We start from the raw sequence: 18,032 nt of genomic DNA, 5'->3' as shown, positions 1-18,032 counted from the left end.
AATTTCAAAAAGGTTATTTTATTCTTAATAGAAAGATGTAGGTAATTGAGCAGCTTTAGGGAACACTCTGTACCCTAGAAATGCATTTGAATAGGATCTGCCCTTCTGACAATTTTCATAACCATTGAAAATTTTTAAGGTTTTATTTCCCTCAAATTAAAATAATTTTATTATTAATATGTCTATAGTTATGACTATAGTTAGAAACCTGTAGTTATCCTTTCTAAATATTATGCACAAATAAGCGAGCTTGTTTTTAAAATGAGATTGTCATTCTTAGTGACAGTAAAGCAATTGAACATGTTCTATTGTAAAGGCTTACGGCAGCATCTGTTCGCTTGGTGTTGGCACAGAGTAATTGAATGATGACTGGGAATCTAAAATGTAGAAAATTATGGAAGTAACTTTATGAAATTAAATATTGTATATAATTATTTCAAAATGTCATACACACAAAAATTATAAAATATGTATCTCCTAGCCTTTCATGCTTTATGTAGCAATCCAGGTGATTTTTCTGTGAGGGGAAAAAACTTATCTTTTGATCTGTGGGTGAATTTGATTAACTGTAAAGCTGAGGAATTGTGTGAGGACACCTGCCTTCACTTGGACCCCACTCCAACCTGGATCAGAACTTCTTGGGACTACAGTCATGAGCTATCAGGATGACTATAATTCAGATTAGAACAAAAAGCATTGGTTTGTTGTTCCAAGGGACTTCCACAAGAAATGAGACAAGAGTAGGACTGTTACCAAAGGAGTAGAAGCATCAACATCTGGGTAAAGACCCCAGTGCTTGGGGACATGGTATTTCCCAAGATACTGGCAGATAGCGTGCAGACCTACCCTCAACACACATAATCCAGTTATTTATTTCAGCCAAATTTAAAGAAATGCTTATTTAGAAAATAGGTTGAAGAGTTGTCTGTGCATTTGTTCGATGAATGAATATGTGATCGCTTTCTTCTCTCTCCCTTCCTTTGTCTCCCCAGCCACCTGTGTTGCGCACATCCCTTTCTGAAGTCCGTAGATATGTTTAAGTTCCGGGGACCATCTACAGTTGGAGATCGTCTTGTCTTCACTGCCATTGTCAACAATACATTTCAGACCTGGTAAAGTGAGCCCTTAGGCTGCTATGAAGAAATTTAAACTTGCACAAATGTAATTTTTAATTTCAGCCTGGAGGTGACTATGGGAACTACTTTAATGAAATTCCATTTTTTTCATGCAATTTTCAAAATCCATGAACACATTTTTAACCCTTTGTTCTGCTTGGGGCCTTCTCACAATTAGTAAATTGTGAAGGTCTGGTTTTCGTCTTATAAGGGTAGCCGTATGTCCCAATTGGTCCAAGTTGGACCTGGTTTGTACCTGTTATCCCTGCATAATTATTAACTTTTCCTTTCAGTCCCAGTGACTAGATGGTCAATCAACTCATAATGGACCTGGTATTACCACCATGAAATCCAAACCACTTCCCAGTTATTTTTATTATTCTTGGTACACAATGAAAAGATTTGATTTAGTATTTTTTTCTTCTTAAATGTGAAAATGAATATCTGTGTTTCCTGTCTAATTTCAGTGTTTGATTATTTTTTAATTACAGAATTATTGTTTTTAGGGAAGAAAGCTTAACTCTGGCATAATTTAAGCCCTCCCCGACATTGCCAAAATATGTTCTTGAATGTATATAAAGCCCTTCCTGGCCTTTTCCCACTTGAAAGTGGGGAAGTAAAATGGAAATGCTCTTAGGGGCTTGTAAAAAGCAGCCCATTGACCTGAAAATGGATTTTAATAGTTGCACAGATTTGCTGATAACAAAGAAGAAAACCCAGGCCCTTATCCTCCTGTTGCTTGGAGGGGGTGGCAGCAGTGGGCAAGGAGGGCCTAATGGGTCGAGATCCTCTTTGCCCACCGCCCTGTGTCACCCTTCACAGTGTTGAAGTTGGAGTTCGCGTGGAGGCCTTTGACTGTCAGGAATGGGCCGAGGGCCGAGGGCGTCACATCAACAGTGCTTTTCTCATTTACAATGCTGCTGATGATAAGGAAAATCTCATCACGTTTCCCAGAATCCAACCCATTTCAAAGGTCAGTCATTATCACACGAGGTTCAATAGCCAGACCTGTGAATAGAGAGCTCTACCCAGGATCTCCTCCCACTGGCAACAACCCCTTTGGCTCTTTCCCTTTGGTTTTCTCTCTTTTCAGCATCACAAAGTGAAGTGGGCTTTTTTCTTTTCCTTTTCCCCTCGATCACGCTGATCATTTGTTCAAATGATGGAAGCCCTGAAGACCTCACCTCTACCGGGCCACACACTGCTGTGGGTAGGATGTCACCTTCCATGTCCTATTTCTGGGTCTCTTCTCTCACTGCCTTAACTCTAGCTCTTAATGCTGTGCCATATTCATGGAAACCATATCTTTCCCTCATCCCTAAATTACCTGATTGCCAATGTTAATTTTTTCTAAAAACTCTGTAGTGAGAATTAAGTATAATTCTGGTAACAGGAATGTTAATAATCTCCACTTTTGAAAAAAGGAAGAAAATAACTGCAAAGATTGCACCTTTGTCAGTGCAACTGCCCTTTGTGGATTCAGCACAGAGGCTCTGACTTGATGAAGTCAGTTCATGGAGAGACACCACATCTCAGTTAGCCCTTTTGACTGATTTAGGAGAAGGATACTTAAGAATTATAGTGCTAAAATAGTAGATATTTTATTTTATTGATTTTACTTTGTTTTTGCTTAAAGGATGATTTTAGACGCTATCGGGGAGCTATTGCACGCAAGAGAATTCGCCTAGGCAGGTAAGGAACATAAGGTGTAATGATTTTATGGAGTCTTCGTTAATCTGACAAATTATATAAAAGCCCCTCTCTGGGTCTCTATTCCCACATAACGGAAAAAGAGAAGGTCTGATGTTTCCTGGCCACGAAGGCTGATTACTGACTTATGGAAATCGTTCTTCCACCTTGTTCCACTGATATCCACGGCTGATAGAAGTTCAAGAAAGTGTTATGGTTATTGTTGTGTGCTAAATGCAGAGAAAAAAACTGTCATTTAACATTTTAATTTTTTTTCCAGAAAATATGTTATTTCCCACAAAGAAGAGGTTCCACTTTGCGTACACTGGGATATCAGCAAGCAGGTGATGTTTTATGATTTGGAGCTCTTCATATAAATGTCTCATCATTACAAAAATGGGAATCCCCTTGCCTAACTGGCCTAGGCTGTGCCTACGCAGGCTATGTGAAAAGGTGGATTATATCAGCCAGTCATGTCAAAATGGAACAAAACCAGGCTATCAGTTACTGCTTACCAATCGGCAGCTTAGCCTTGTTTGACTTCTTACAGTTCCCAAACTACAGACTCAGGATGCTCTGCCATCAGATATGTTCCAGAAGCATGGCACAGTCCCATCCGGTATCTCACTGTGACTTGTGCCCACCAGCTTGCATTTTTATAAAAACAATAACAAAGTAGTAGTCATTTGAATATTTTTAACCATTAAATGTAAAGAGAAATCACTTATTACACATTGATTATCAGTCATACTGAAAGGTAGTCTGTCTTTGCTCAGGACACCAACTAAAATGATACTAAAATGATACCCAGTTGTTAAGTATACAGTTACTTTGTCTGAATTCTAAATTAAGGGTTCAAGATAAAAAGTATATGTTAGCTGTAGCTTAGTTCTTTTTTCTTTTGTTTTTTTGTTTTGTTTTTGTTTTTTGTTGTTTTTTGTTGTTGTTGTTGTTGTTGTTGTTGTTTTGAGACAGAGTCTCACTCTGTCGCTCAGGCTGGAGTGCAGTGGCGCAATCTTGGCTCACTGCAACCTCCGCCTCCCGGTGGCGGGTTCAACCGATTCTTCTGCCTCAGCCTCTAAGTAGCTGGGATTACAGGTTTGCACTACAACACCCGGCTAATTTTTTAGTAGAAATGGAGTTTCACCATGTTGGCCAGGCTGGTCTCGAGCTCCTATCCTCAAGTGATCTGCCTGCCTTGGCCTCCCAAAGTGCTGGGACTACAGGCATGAGCCACCTCACCTGGCCTGTAGTTTAGTTCTAAACTCAACACTGTCATGGGGACTCAACACATACCTCCTCCAACAGTGCCCATTTTTTAAGCAGAAAATATATGATCACACATCCATGTATTGAACACATAGCTTTAAAAATATTTCTATTCTAGGCATCCCTGAGTGACAGCAATGTGGAGACCCTCAAAAAACTGGCAGCCAAAAGGGGTTGGGAGGTTACCAGCACTGTGGAAAAGGTAGGACACCTCCAGGTACTTGCATAATCCATCACCCATCACAAGTGAAAGCTGTGGTGGTAGTGGTGGCTCTACTGCTTCTACTGCAGCTTTTAAGAAGGTAACAAAATCTTTTGAGGAAACTGTTTCTAAGAGGCAACCATCTTTTCAGCCCTGTCTCTACAAGCTGGTTGATTTGGAGTCCTTCAAATATACCCAACATGCTCCTACCTCTGAGCTTAGGTTCTCACATCCCATCTCTCTGTCCTTCTCTTCTCCATCTACCCAAATCCCACCTGATCTAGATCAGGACAGATGCTTCTCCATAAAGCCTCTCCTGCCACACTTGACTTAAGAACCTCTTTTTCTAGTAACTGTCATGACTTCTTTAAAATTAATTTTTTTGGCTGAGTGTCCTGGCTCACGTCTGTAATCCTAGTACTTTGGGAGGCCAAGACAGGAGGATCCCTTGAGGCCAGGAGTTTGATACCAGCCCAGGCAAAACAATGAGACCCCATCTCTACAAAAAATTTAAAAATTAGCCGGCTGTGGTAGCAGACACTTGTAGTCTTAGCTACCCGGGAGGTTGAGGTGGGAGGATTACCTGAGCCCAGGCATTTCAGCCTCCAGTGAGCTATGATTGCATCATTGCATTCCAGTCTGGGCAACAGAGCAAGACTCTGTCTCTAAAAATAATAAATAAATAAATAAATAAGTGGTCAATTAATTATACACTATCTTGTGACATTTCTTCCACAGCTACCTCAAATTAATATTTAAGCCTTACATGGAAATTTAACTTTTTACACATGGTCTTCTTTCCCTAAGTACATTATAAACCTCTTAAGAAAGGGGCCTTGTCTCGACTTCTTTGTATCTCTCTTAGGACCTTTTACAGTGTTTTGCATGCCATCAGGTTTAAAGAGACATACATCATTTGGATCTTAATTTTATATATTTTCAGAGGTTTTTCAGAAGACCCTTGGAAGCCCATGCCCACACTAACTAGACTGTAAGCTCCCTGAGGGCCGATCTGCTCACCACTACACCCAGACCATAGGAGCGCCTGGCACTTCAGAGATGCTCACTAATGCCAGCACTTTGGCTACATTCACATTTCAGTATGCACTGATTTTCATCATCAGTGAAGCAGCAGCCTATGAAATAGGATGACCATATGTCTTGATTTTCCTGGGACAGTTCTGGCTTACACCTGTTGTCCCATCATAATTATTAACAGTGTCTTGGTGTTCCAGTTTGGATGATAAATTATATTTTTACTTTACCTTAAATTCTAAGTAAATTCAGATGCTACTTCATTGATTCTTTTCAACTCTGACTTTGACCTCTTCTGAATGTTTTGTTTTTGGTTGTTTCCTTTTATGAGTTCTTTGTCCTCACTATTAAACTCTTTAGAGGTCTTCCTTATCCCATTTGGATCCAGTTAAGTTTCTGTCTTTGCCTGGTTCAGTGATGCAGAAACACAGGTTTAACTAATGCATTTGTTTATCTTTCATAAAAGATGCTTCACTACTTTGTTTTCTTTTACTATTATAAAACCTGCTTCTGTCATCATTGCTGGCATTTGAGCATTCATGAGCAGCAGTGGAAAGAACAAATTCATGTCTGGAATGAACTGAAAGAACATATTTAGTGAAGTCGTAGAATATATTAAACTTCAGTTCTTTGGGAGGGTGTGGCCCAAAGCATAACCAAATAAATTTGCTAGTGTTGTGGGAGAGCTATCAATGATTAATTCTTCATTCTTATATAGATAGTTACTAGAGGATATTGTATAAAGAAATATTCTTGTGTTACTTCCATTGAATTTGAATTTCTCCTTTAAAGATTATACTTATGATAAAAATCTGATTTTAAAAATCTGATTAAATATGTTTTTGAGGAGTTTTCCTCCTCTTCTCTCCCACATTTTACAGCTTAAATGTTTTTAATTTCAAAATATGACTAATTTTTTCTGTCACCTTTTAGTGGAATAATTCTTACAACACAGTTGTCTGTTAAGAATCATACTTTTGGGCCAGGCGCAGTGGCTGATGCCTGTAATCCCAACACTTTGGGAGGCCAAGGCGGTGGATCAGAAGGTCAGGGGTTCAAGACCAGCCTGGCCACGATGGTGAAACACTGTCTCTACTAAAACTACAAAAATTAGATAGGGGCAGTGGCAGGCACCTGTAATCCCAGCTATTTGGGAGGCTGAGACAGGAGAATTGCTTGAACCTGGGCGGCAGAGGTTGCAGTGGGCCGAGATCGTGCTACTGCACTCAAGCCTGGGCAACAGAGTGAGACTCCATCTCAAAAAAACAAAACAAAAAACAATCATGCTTTCTGGTCAGGTGCGGTGGCTCACACCTGTAATCCCAGCACTTTGGGAGGCCAAAGTGGGTGGATCACTTAAGGTCAGGAGTTCAAGACCAGCCTGACCAACACGGTGAAACCCCATCTCTACTAAAAATAAAAAATTAGCTGGGTGTCATGGAGGGCACCTGTAATCTCAGCTGCTTGGGAGGCTTAGGCATGAGAATCCCTTGAAACTGGGAGGCGGAGGTTGCAGGGAGCTGAGATCATGCAGCTGCACTCCAGCCTGGGCAACAGAGTGAGACCCTATATCAAAAACAACAAAAAAAAGAATCATACTTTCCTCAAAGCCGGGTCTGACAGTGCCCACCTGTAGTCCCGGCTACTCGGGAATCTGAGGTAGAAGGATTGCTTGAGCCTCGGAGTTTGAGGCCAGCCTGGGCAACATAAAATGACTTCATCTCTAAAAAAAAAATTATGTTTTTTCCAGGTTTTCAATATAAATTGGATGGTAAAAATCTAAGATTGTAGTATATGTGATGAAATTGGATAGGGCTTATGGTTTTAATTCATTTCATGTTTCATGTATAATGATAGAATTAATTGTAGTAGTAATACAAGGAGCAAAATGTGTATTTTGGAAACATCACACAGGTATGTGAAACAGCTGAAGAATAATTATAAGGTCGTTTATTAACAAGTGAGAGATTATAGTGCTTAAACCATAAAAGTCAGCTCTTACAGGCAATTCCAAGAGATGACAGTTATATAGGGAGAACTTTAGAGAGGAGGCCATTCTTACCTCCTTGAAGACAGTGTCAGGAGTGGATTGCTGAGGGAGAAATAGGGCTTTCTAGGCAGTGGGTAGTTTAAGCCAAGTTCTCCTGGTGGAAATTAGCATTGAGTAGGAGACTGGCCTGACAGGAGTAACTTTTTATTTAAGGAAGACCTGGGGATGTACTGGGAAAATTATGGTGAAAGCCAGAATGACATGAACCACCTGAAAACCTTTACACAGGACAGACTCCTAGTATAGGAAACAGACCAGCAGGGAGCTATTTTCATGGTGCCGGGGGAGGGGCTGGGCCCAGAGCTCCTCCCTTCCGACCCCCACCCGCTTGGCCCCCGTGGTCATCTCCAGATACCTCCAAGGAAAATGAAGGCTCCTCTAAGCTTCTGTAAAAACCACTTTTGCCCTCTTTCCCACAGTGTAGTATCCATAACATATTTGTCAATAGATGGTACAAAAATTCTCAAATTTATAGTTGTTTCCTCTTGTACTGTTTGTTTTTTTGAGACAGTCTCACTCTGTTGCCCAGGTTGGAGTGCAGTGGCATGATCTCGGTTCACTGCAACTCCCCCGCCCGGGTTCCAGGGATTCTCGTGCCTCAGCCTCCCAAGTAGCTGGGACTACAGGCATGTGCCACTACCCCTGGATAATTTTTGTGTTTTCAGTAGAGACAGGGTTTCACCATGTTGGCCAGGTTGGTCTCAAACTCCTGACCTCAGGTGATCTGCCCACCTTGGCCTCCCAAAGTGTTGGGATTGCAAGCCCTCTTATACTATTTGTATAAGACATTAAATTCAAATTCAAAAAGAATCTTATTAGAATGAAAACAATGATATCACTAATAAAATGTTAGCAAGCTCCAGCAGATTTTGAGCCTGCTTGCTTTAAGCTTCATTTCATAGAATGAAATTCTCCAACCATCAAATGATAAAGAAAACGTTTGAGTTGGTGTATTAGTTCATCCTCACATTGCTATAAAGAACTACCTGAGACTGGGTGATTGTTAAAGAAAAGAGGTTTAACTGGCCCACAGTTCCACAGGCTGCACAGGAAGCATGGCTGGGGAGGCCTCAGGAAACTTACAACCGTGGCAGAAGGTAAAGAGGAAGCAGTCCTACATGGCTACAGCAGGAGGAAGAGAGAGGGGGAGGTGCCACACACTTTCAAACAACCAGACCTCATGAGAACTCACTCACTGTCACAAGAACAGCAAGGGGGAAGTCCACTCCCACGATCCTGTCACCTCCCACCAGGTCCCTGCTCCAACACTGGGGATTACAATTCGACATGAGATTTGGTGGAAATCACAAATCCAAACCATATCAGTTGGTTACAAATAAATAAATAAATTGAATCTCTATATTCCCAAACGTGAAAGGTAATTAATTCATTTTCTTGGAGAATTGTTCCTAGAAAATTTTTTCACTAAGCAAAAGCTGGCCTTTCTTAGCAGGGTTTAAAGAGAACCAAAACTAACTACTGCATTTCCTTGTCTGCTTTGTTTGCATCAATATCATTGATTTAGACAGCAGGGCAACAGGGACTTTCTGCTGCCCTCACCTTCTAGGGGCAAGATCAAAATTGAATTTGCTCATCCAGTACTGTACCTGACATTGGGTAAGTCGAGTGAGCTCTGTAAGGGCAGAATTCAGTGGTGGTTACAACTCAGCTTGATGTTTGGTTTGGCTCCAGGATAGGAAGAAGAAGCATGTGACTGCAACCTGGGGAGCAGCCCCACTAGAAAAGTGCTGTATTAGTTTCCTAGGGCTGCTATAACAGAGGACCACAAACTGGGTAGTGGACACAGTAGAAATCTATTGTCTCACAATACTGGAAGCTGGTAGTCTGAGACCAAGATGTCAGCAAGGTTGCTTCTTTCTGAGCCTGTGAGAGACCATCTTTTCCATGCTTGTCTCCTAGCTTCTGGTGATTTTCTGGCAGTCTTCGGCATTCCTTGGCTTGTAGAAACATCACCAGATCTCCACCCTTGTCATCACATGTGTTCTCCCTATAAGCATGTCTATGTCCAATGTCCCTTTTTAATAAGGATGCCAGTCATATTGGATTAGGGGCCCATCCTACCACAGTACAACCTCATCTTGACTAATTACATCTGCAAGAGCCCCGTTTCCATATAAGGTCAGATTCTGAGGTACAGGAGGTTGGGACTACAGCATATGAATTTGGGGGTGGAAAGGTAGAGACATAATTCAACTCTTAATAAGTGCTCAGCACAATATTGCATCCCACTCCACTTCATTCCACCAGAATGGAGCATGGCTGCCCCAAGGGCAGAATAGGACTGGCACTATGGAGTTCACCCTGGCCACCTGCCCTCAGCTCCTCTGAGATTGCAGAACCCCAGCAGGCCATCCTAGAGCCACTTGCCTACCCACCACCAATTGGATGACTGATAAATCTGATAATCTCTCTGGATATACACCAATGAACCTCCTTCAACTCCCCCTGTGCTGGGGGCAAAGTTAGGCACGCCCATGCTAAGTAGGGTGTGTCTCACCAGCCACCTGGAGCCCCATCCGTAGTTTTCTTGGTGTTTGGTAAGTGCTCACAGCCTCGATCATGTCTTCCTTTGCAGGCTGGATTTAAAGGGAGGCTTGGAACCAAGTTCAATTGGAGAGGTTAAATGGTGTAAGCAAATAATCACTTGTTTCCTTTCTGAGCAGCTTGTAGTTAATTTCTCATTTTTTTATTCTCTTATTGATGATATTTATGTTTAAATAAAGCCTTCTCCTTTACAGCCTGATTTTTTCCGTCTGCTTGATTCCTGCAGTGAAGTCCTAACCCCATATTTGTTTGTTTTCTCACAGCTTGTTGCCATGGGAATGGTTATAAGGTAGCAAATTTCAACATTAACTTCAAAGTACCCTGAAAGAGATGAAGAAAACGGGAAGGATAGAAATGTGTTCTTAGCTGAACACACATCTCTGATTATTGTCAAAAACACAGTAGAAGAAAAGCTCAGAGTAGCAAGGGATGCATTCATGCTTAAGTATATGTCAAATGGCTCCCCAAGACAAGCCTCCTCTTACCTAAGGAATAATGTGCATTAGGAAACCAGGAACTGGCCTTTCAGAAGGATGATCCAGCCACTGTGATTCAGAAATGAAAGGATGCTTCGTGCTGAGGAAATATGGCGCTCCAGGGGCCCTGCCGAGAGGCTGAGATGGTTCTAGAGGTGGTTGATTCAGTTCCTGGATCCCCTTGGCCCACTTGAAGACACGCCCAACATCCTGGGAAAGTGTCCTAAGCTATAGCCTTGACTCTGCTCTTTTGAGGGAGATGAGGTGCTGAGCTGCCTAGCAGTCTGGTGATATTTTCTTTTTTTCCTCAGTAGAGGCAGGGAAACATCACAAAGAGACAAGGAGAGAAAGGCCTAGGTTTTTACATTTTTCATGAGAAAAAAAAAACTGTTGTGCAATAATTAAATAGCCCACCCTCAAGTCACATATTGTTTAGAGGACACGAGACTACAGCATCCTGGACAGAACTCTAGACATCCCAGTATTTGAAGAGAAATTGCCATGGGGCTTCAATTTCATCCAGGAAATACGATGACTTAGTTAGTGCAATTGGTCTATGACTACATATATATGCATATGGTTTCTAAAGTAAAAGCATCAGTTTTCTTTTGTAATTTAATTTTTTTGTTGTCTTTTAGATAAAAATATATACTCTGGAAGAGCATGATGTTTTATCTGTTTGGGTTGAAAAGCACGTGGGAAGTCCAGCACATTTGGCTTATTGTCTCTTGTCTGACTTTACAAAGCGACCTTTGTGGGACCCCCATTGTGTGTAAGAACAAATTTAAAAATTTTTCTCAATCAACCTTGAGATAATGCAAAAGGTGATCTCCATGTTGCAGTCCATCTCCATCGTCCAATGTGTGACCCATTGTTTAAAGAGTGTTTTTGAAAGTTTGACCCGGCATAGCACTTCGGGAGGCTGAGGCAGGTGGATAGTTGAGTCCGGGAGTTCAAGACCAGCCTGGGCAACATGGTGAAAGCCCATCTCTATAAAATACACAAAAATTAGCTGGACATGGTGGTGCATGCCTGTAGTCCTAGCTACCTGGGAGACCCAGGTGGGAGGATTGCATGAGTCTGGGAGGTCAAGGCTACAATGAGCCAAGATCACACCACTGCACTCTAGCCTGGGCGACACAGGAGATCCTGTCAAAAATTAAAATAAAAATAAAGTTTGCTCTGGACAGAATACTGCATCAGGTGATATTGAGAGACACAAAACAAAAATTATACTCACTTATCTATATTGAGTTGACCTGCTTTACCCATATCTATTGTAATTCTACCAGTAACTTCAAGGTCATTATTATTTCCATTTAAGAGGTTCTGAGACTTGCCAAGATTGCACAGGCAATAAAGTGATGGAACCCAAATTGGAACCCAAGTCTGTCATGCTCTGAATTCTACACTCTTCTACTTTAATATGCAACCTCATTGCTCTTGAGGAAGTGATTATCCAGTTGTCCTGCCTACTCTCAATATTTCATTGGCAGTTCCTTACTTTTCTGTGAAGCAACCCTCCCTGGTGAGAAGCTAAGAGAGCAAGCTGTGTGAGCCCCGAGGTGAAAGACATGCCTTCCTGCTCCCCCTCCTCATGATGTCCCTGCTCCTATTCGCCTACATCTCTTACTCCTGCCACTCCCTGTCTCCTGCATCCCTAATCCAATCTCCTCCACTCCCCGGCCCTTTCCTGGAACACAGTACAGAGCTGTGCACCCTGCCAACTGCACTGACAGAGACCAGCTGCACTGGGACCCAGCCACCTTGGCTATAGCACCCCGCAGGGCTTCATGGCCCACCTTGTTGACACGGAAGGGTTGATGAGATGGGCTTCCTATTATGTTAAGCGTTTCCTAATCTTGACAAGATAGAGGCTCATCTTTAAATTTTCTAAGACTCACTGTGGTAGAGATTTAGAAATGCCATGTAATAGGTGATTTAATACCACTAAAGTGAAACATCTCTGAGGTCATGTGTTACATTTGCACAGATGCTAGAGTTGAAATGGGAGGAGTTCCCTTATCCTCCTCATAGGGCCTGCGACAGGGGTGTGGCTTGTTTCTTCAGGGCTGCTCAAACCCCTAGAGGGATCATGCAGATGCTTAAGTCCTGGGGAGTGTTTTTGAGCTCTGACCCCACGGCAGCATCTAGGGTTGAGTGTTTATGGCTCCTGAAGCCCCAGTGGGGGTGTGTTACGATGCGCTCTTTCAGTTTTGCTGTCTGCAGGCAGCCTGTGTTAATCAGCTCGATTAGACCCTCTGCCTTATTGCAAGAACAGAGGGCTTTCTGTATCCTGGATTCTTGCCTTAGTGTACTGGAAAAAACGGCTCACACGTGGCCTTGGAGGATGGGTGCAAGGTTTTATTGAGTGGTGGAAGTTGCTTTTAGCAAGATGGATGGGGAGCCAAAAGGAGGATGGAGTGGGAAGGTGGTCTTCTTCTGGAGTCAGGCTGCCCAGCCACCAGACTCTCCTCTGACCACCCCTGACCGAATTCCATGTCTTTCCACCATCTGCCAGTGTCTGCTGGTGTCTGGCGGTGTGCTCCTCTGTTCCTCTCAACATCCAGCCCGCTAGGGTCTCGGGTTTTTTATGAGTGCAGGATGTGGTGTGTGGTGGGCCAAAAGGTAACTTTTGGGGTGTGAAAACAGAAATGCCTGTCCTCATTTAGGTCCGTGGGCACAGGCCTGAGGGTGGAGCCCTCACCAGGGACCCTGCCCTTCCCTACCCAACACTTCCCAGCCCACCTCCCGTATCAGAATGATACATCATGGTTAATGCTATCATAATAAATCATTCTGAGAGAAGAGGAACACTTCTCAATTTTCTTGCATCAATTTAGTAGATACTCTACCAGTACAAGCTTTTAGGAATAACAATGCCTAAACTTTGGTGTTATGCTTTAAAAATGTTTCTCCCACTATTCTCTATGTCACTTGACATTCCAGCCAAATTGAAGTTGAACAAATGGGGGAATGAATGAATGAATTCTAATCCAACTAACTTTTCTTGTACATGTACTATGATTCAGGTACTATGCCAGGTGTTTTCACTGAATCCTTGCAATAAACCCACGTATCATTATCTAAATTTTATAGATGAAAAAATCAAATGACTTGCCTAACGCAACTTATGTAGCGAGTAAGTGGCAATCTGTGAGTCAAAAGAAAGTTGTGTGACTCCAAAGCTAGTGCGGTTTCCAATATACCACATTTCTTTATCTGTATAAACAATCCTTCTTGGACTGACTATATGATTTACCAGTCCTCACAATGTTTTTACTTGATCCTGGAGAAAAATAATTTTGTGTAAAACAGCTCAATGCCTTTCACTGAAGTATTGAGAATTATGAACTTGAAGTCAGATGGCCACCATCCTCTATCACTTGCAGAATTATTCCTTCTGATCAAAGAGCTCTTGCGTTTTTTATTTGTTTGTTGTGGCTTTTTTTTTTTTTTTTTTTTTTGAGATAAGATCTCACTGTGTCACCTAAGCTGAACTGCAGTGGCACAATCATGGATCACTGCAGCCTCAACCTCTCAGGCTCAAGTGATATTCCCACCTCAACCTCTCGAGTAGCTGGGACTACAGGCATGCACCACCACACCCAAATAATTTTTTAAAAAATTTTTTGTAAAGATAGGGTTTTGCAAGATTTTGCCCAGGCTAGTCCTGAACTCCTGGCCTCAAGTGATCCTCCCACCTCAAACTCCCAAGGTGTTAGGATTACAGGCATGAGCCACTGTGCCTAGCCTCAAAGAGCTCTTCTAAAGGCAGACTTGAGCAATAATGCTGGCTTTTAGGGGCATGATTAGGTGAGCTGAAGGGGCAAATATGGATACAAATAATGAGATTATGTAAGCAAATAAAGGAAGTGAATGTCTTAGCAGGCAGAAAGTATACCTGCTTTTCACTGTTCTATATACACAGGTCCTGTGAAGTCATAGACTGGGTGAGTGAAGATGATCAGCTGTATCACATCACCTGTCCTATACTGAATGATGACAAACCCAAAGACTTTGTAGTACTGGTATCACGAAGAAAACCTCTCAAAGATGGGTGAGTATATGCAGTCCAAGTGTTCTATTAATATTTCATAGTATGGGATAGAAATTAAAAGTTGATGTGAAAATAATGAAGTCTGTGTAGATATTTCTGCTCTTGAATTATGTTTATTTGAATTATACCTAGATGAATCTTTAGCTATTATTTTAAAAATTAACAGTCATCTATTAAGTGCCAGCTGTTTGCAAAGTACAATGCAAGAATCCTAAAGTAGTTCCTTTTCCTATGTAGATGTAAAACTGGTATTCAGTAAACCTTTGAAACATACCATGATTAGTAAAAATGTAGTGGAAGCCAAATAAGATATCAGGAATTGGTTTAGAATTCACCAAGGCTTGACTATGCTAGACATCCACCATGGCCGGTTGTCTGCTGGGGCTGTCGATCAGAGTATCCAGACATGGTTTTTCCATGTACATTGAACTTCTCAGAGCATGGCAGCTAGCTTCTAAGAGAAAGTGTCCCAAATAATCCCACACACATATGAGTATTAACAGATGTTCAGTGTTGTATCATTTATTATGTCAAAAGATATTAGAAACAAATGGAAAGTCCATCTTATAAATTATGGTAGAGCCATACTACAAAGTATTGTACCATCATTAAAAAGGATGAAGGAGCTATAGTGGGACTGATAGAGAAACACCTTCAAAGATTTATTGCTAAATGAAAAATCAAATTGTAGTCGATATTTGTAAAATAATATTTATGTAAAAAAATTGGTGTGCATTTGCTTATATAAATGTCATTCTTGTACATTTATTTTGAAAAGTCTAGAGGGCTATACAGTAAAATGTTAAGAGTGGTCACTTCTAGGGTAGAGAATAGCATGGGTGCGCAATTGGACTGGAGGAAGATTTTTATTTTGTAGCCTACAGGGTTCTCTATTGTTGAGAGTTTTTCTTTTAACAGCAATGGATATTGTTTTTATTATTATTATTTTAGATGGTGTGTTGCCCAGGCTGGAGTGCAATGGCACAATCTCAGCTCACTGCAACTTCTGCCTTCCGAGTTCAAACGATTCTCCTGCCTCAGCCTCCCAAGTAGCTGGGATTACAGGCATGCACCACCATGCTCAGCTAATTTTATATTTTTAGTAGAGACGGAGTTTCTCCATGTTGGTCAGGCTGCTCTTGAACTCCTGACCTCAGGTGATCTGCCTGCCTTAGCCTCCCAAAGTGTTGGGATTACAGGCGTGAGCCACTGCACCTGGCCTGTTTTTTAATTTAAAAAGGAAAGGAGGCTGAAATTACAACCCTGTTGGGCACAATAAAACTTCAGTTTGGTGGTTGACTCCAGTTTCATGGAGCTACACAAAGCATTGTATATGCAATTCTAAGGCAGAAAACACTATTTTCTACTTGAATGTAGCCTATAGAGTGTTTTCTGATGAGACCACTCTTCTAGAAGATCTGGGCCTTCATAGTTTCACTTCTACCTGTATAAATAAATTGGGTTAACTATAGGGATTTATTTTCTAACAACTATTCTTTATTTCTCACAAGAGCTTAGAAAATGTTTTCTTTCAGTAACACTTACACAGTGGCAGTGAAGTCAGTCATTTTGCCATCGGTTCCCCCGTCTCCACAGTACATCAGAAGTGAAATCATATGTGCCGGATTTCTCATCCATGCTATTGACAGCAATTCATGCATCGTAAGTTTGATGAAACATCTGCAGGTTAATTGGCTCTGCCAGATAGAGAAAAATCTCTTAATTTACCCAGATGTTCCTAATTAATTGTAATCTTGTAATTTGTGTCCACACTATGGGAATCCTAAGGTCATCCTTTCGGATCATCTATTCCAGAAGGTCCCCCAGAAGATTAGGGTCTTAGCCTCCCCTACACCAGCAAGACTCAGATCCTTTCTTGAAAAAGCTCCAAGTCAATAAGAAATTAAAATATTGTATTTTCTTTTTGAAACAGGTATCTTACTTTAACCATATGTCTGCTAGCATCCTTCCTTACTTTGCTGGAAATCTTGGTGGCTGGTCAAAATCCATTGAAGAAACAGCAGCCTCTTGTATACAGTTCTTAGAGAATCCTCCTGATGATGGGTTTATAAGCACATTTTAAATGGTCAACTTTCAATGACTGGTAATTTAATTTCCCACTTTTAATTCCAAGCACCCTTAGCCCTGACATCTGTCAAGCTTTTGGGCCACAAAATAATTTAATATAAGCCTAAGCAAAATGCAGTGAAGAAGTTAAAAAACAAAATGCATCTTAAGTCAAATACCAGTGATTTGGATTAGCATTAAAAGAGCTTTAGAATTCCGTTCTAAGTCGTCTGTGGCTCTGCCTCTTCCAGGGGCACAGATAGTGGAAAATTGCCTGTATGCAATACTGTGTGTTCTATAAAATGGCATGAATTTAGTTTAAATTATCATAAACATTTTTAGGTTACAGAGGTGAAACGTGTTCTGTGTGAAATTCAAAAAAAAATTATAAAATCTAAAATGATGATTTGCTAAGTTGACTCGTTGATTAATGTATGGCATTCTTCCTTGTGCAGCAGGTGTCTATATGTCAGGAGCATTTGACAAGATGTATTACATAGTCTAGAGATTTAAATTAGGGAGACATTAAAGCATAATGGAATCCGATCAATTTTAGTAATGAGAACAACTTTACTTGTGTCATTTAACATATATTCCAGGTGGCTGACCAATTTAGTGTCTATTGCTCCAATAGACACACAAGGTACCTGCAAAGTGTAATATTACAGAGAAAGAGAATATTGACTGAGATCTCTTTCATAACCATTACATTAGCACTTTATTCTGTAGACTTCAACATTCATTATTCTCCTCTGTGATTTGTCTTAACTCATGAGACAAGCCAGAACATGGCAAGCTAGCCTCCTCTCAAGGACACGTTTTAAAAGTTGAAGGAGTCTCCACTATTGGTGGGAGCACTTAACAGATTAGATGCATCCTGCTGTTAGTTTGCTAAAGTTCTACCTCTGCTCCCCCTACCCACCCTCACCCATCTATTCACACAAGATAAGCCTGGTTATAATTATTTTCATTTTTCTTGTGCCAGCAAGTTTTCATTTACATGAACTTTGGACTGTTCTGTAATTTTATACATTAACATTTATATATGTAAGAAGAGTGGATATGTGGATCAAAATAATTATATATTATATTCCAGAAGTAGAGATGGTTTTGAGAATATTTTTACGTTTTGAAAAAGTCAACAAAATTAGTAATGAAGGGGTTACATTAAACTAAAATTTCAGACCTCACCTACAATTGAGACACTTCCAAATGCTGTCTGCCTAGCCTAGGTCTTTGAGTTTACATTTTTTGAAATGTTTTCCTGAATAGTAACGGAAACCTTGTGAAGTTAAAGGAGTAGAGTGATGATAGCTGGATCACTCTGAGACATAAAGATATTGCCCACTCTAATTTACAACAGAGGCATAGTCTATTCCTGCATTCCCCAATATGTGTCATTAAATAGCACTAGCCACGTGTGCTATTTAATTAAAATTAAATAAATTTCAAAAATCAATTCTCCCACCATACTAGCCCCATTTCAAGTATTATTAGTCACCTG

At 40.9% G+C, this 18,032-nt stretch overlaps 1 protein-coding gene across 1 annotated transcript in view; it reads left to right on the top strand.

Moving 5' to 3' along the window:
* Positions 1-17,096, top strand: part of ACOT12 (acyl-CoA thioesterase 12) — a 65,049-nt gene extending 47,953 nt beyond the window's left edge. Inside the window, exons 7-15 of the mRNA XM_002815707.5 lie at positions 993-1,112; positions 1,938-2,088; positions 2,752-2,807; positions 3,085-3,148; positions 4,192-4,275; positions 11,040-11,173; positions 14,333-14,461; positions 15,997-16,123; positions 16,395-17,096. Of these exons, the coding sequence (XP_002815753.3) occupies positions 993-1,112; positions 1,938-2,088; positions 2,752-2,807; positions 3,085-3,148; positions 4,192-4,275; positions 11,040-11,173; positions 14,333-14,461; positions 15,997-16,123; positions 16,395-16,544 (1,015 nt within the window). The 3' untranslated portion in view covers positions 16,545-17,096. The remainder of the gene's footprint in view (positions 1-992; positions 1,113-1,937; positions 2,089-2,751; positions 2,808-3,084; positions 3,149-4,191; positions 4,276-11,039; positions 11,174-14,332; positions 14,462-15,996; positions 16,124-16,394) is intronic.
* The last annotated feature ends 936 nt before the right edge of the window (positions 17,097-18,032 follow it).

Source organism: Pongo abelii, chromosome 4, assembly GCF_028885655.2.
Source record: "Pongo abelii isolate AG06213 chromosome 4, NHGRI_mPonAbe1-v2.0_pri, whole genome shotgun sequence".
NCBI lineage: Eukaryota > Metazoa > Chordata > Mammalia > Primates > Hominidae > Pongo > Pongo abelii.
The sequence above is the reverse complement of the archived record's forward strand: the minus strand, read 5'-3'. Positions and strand labels throughout refer to the sequence as shown.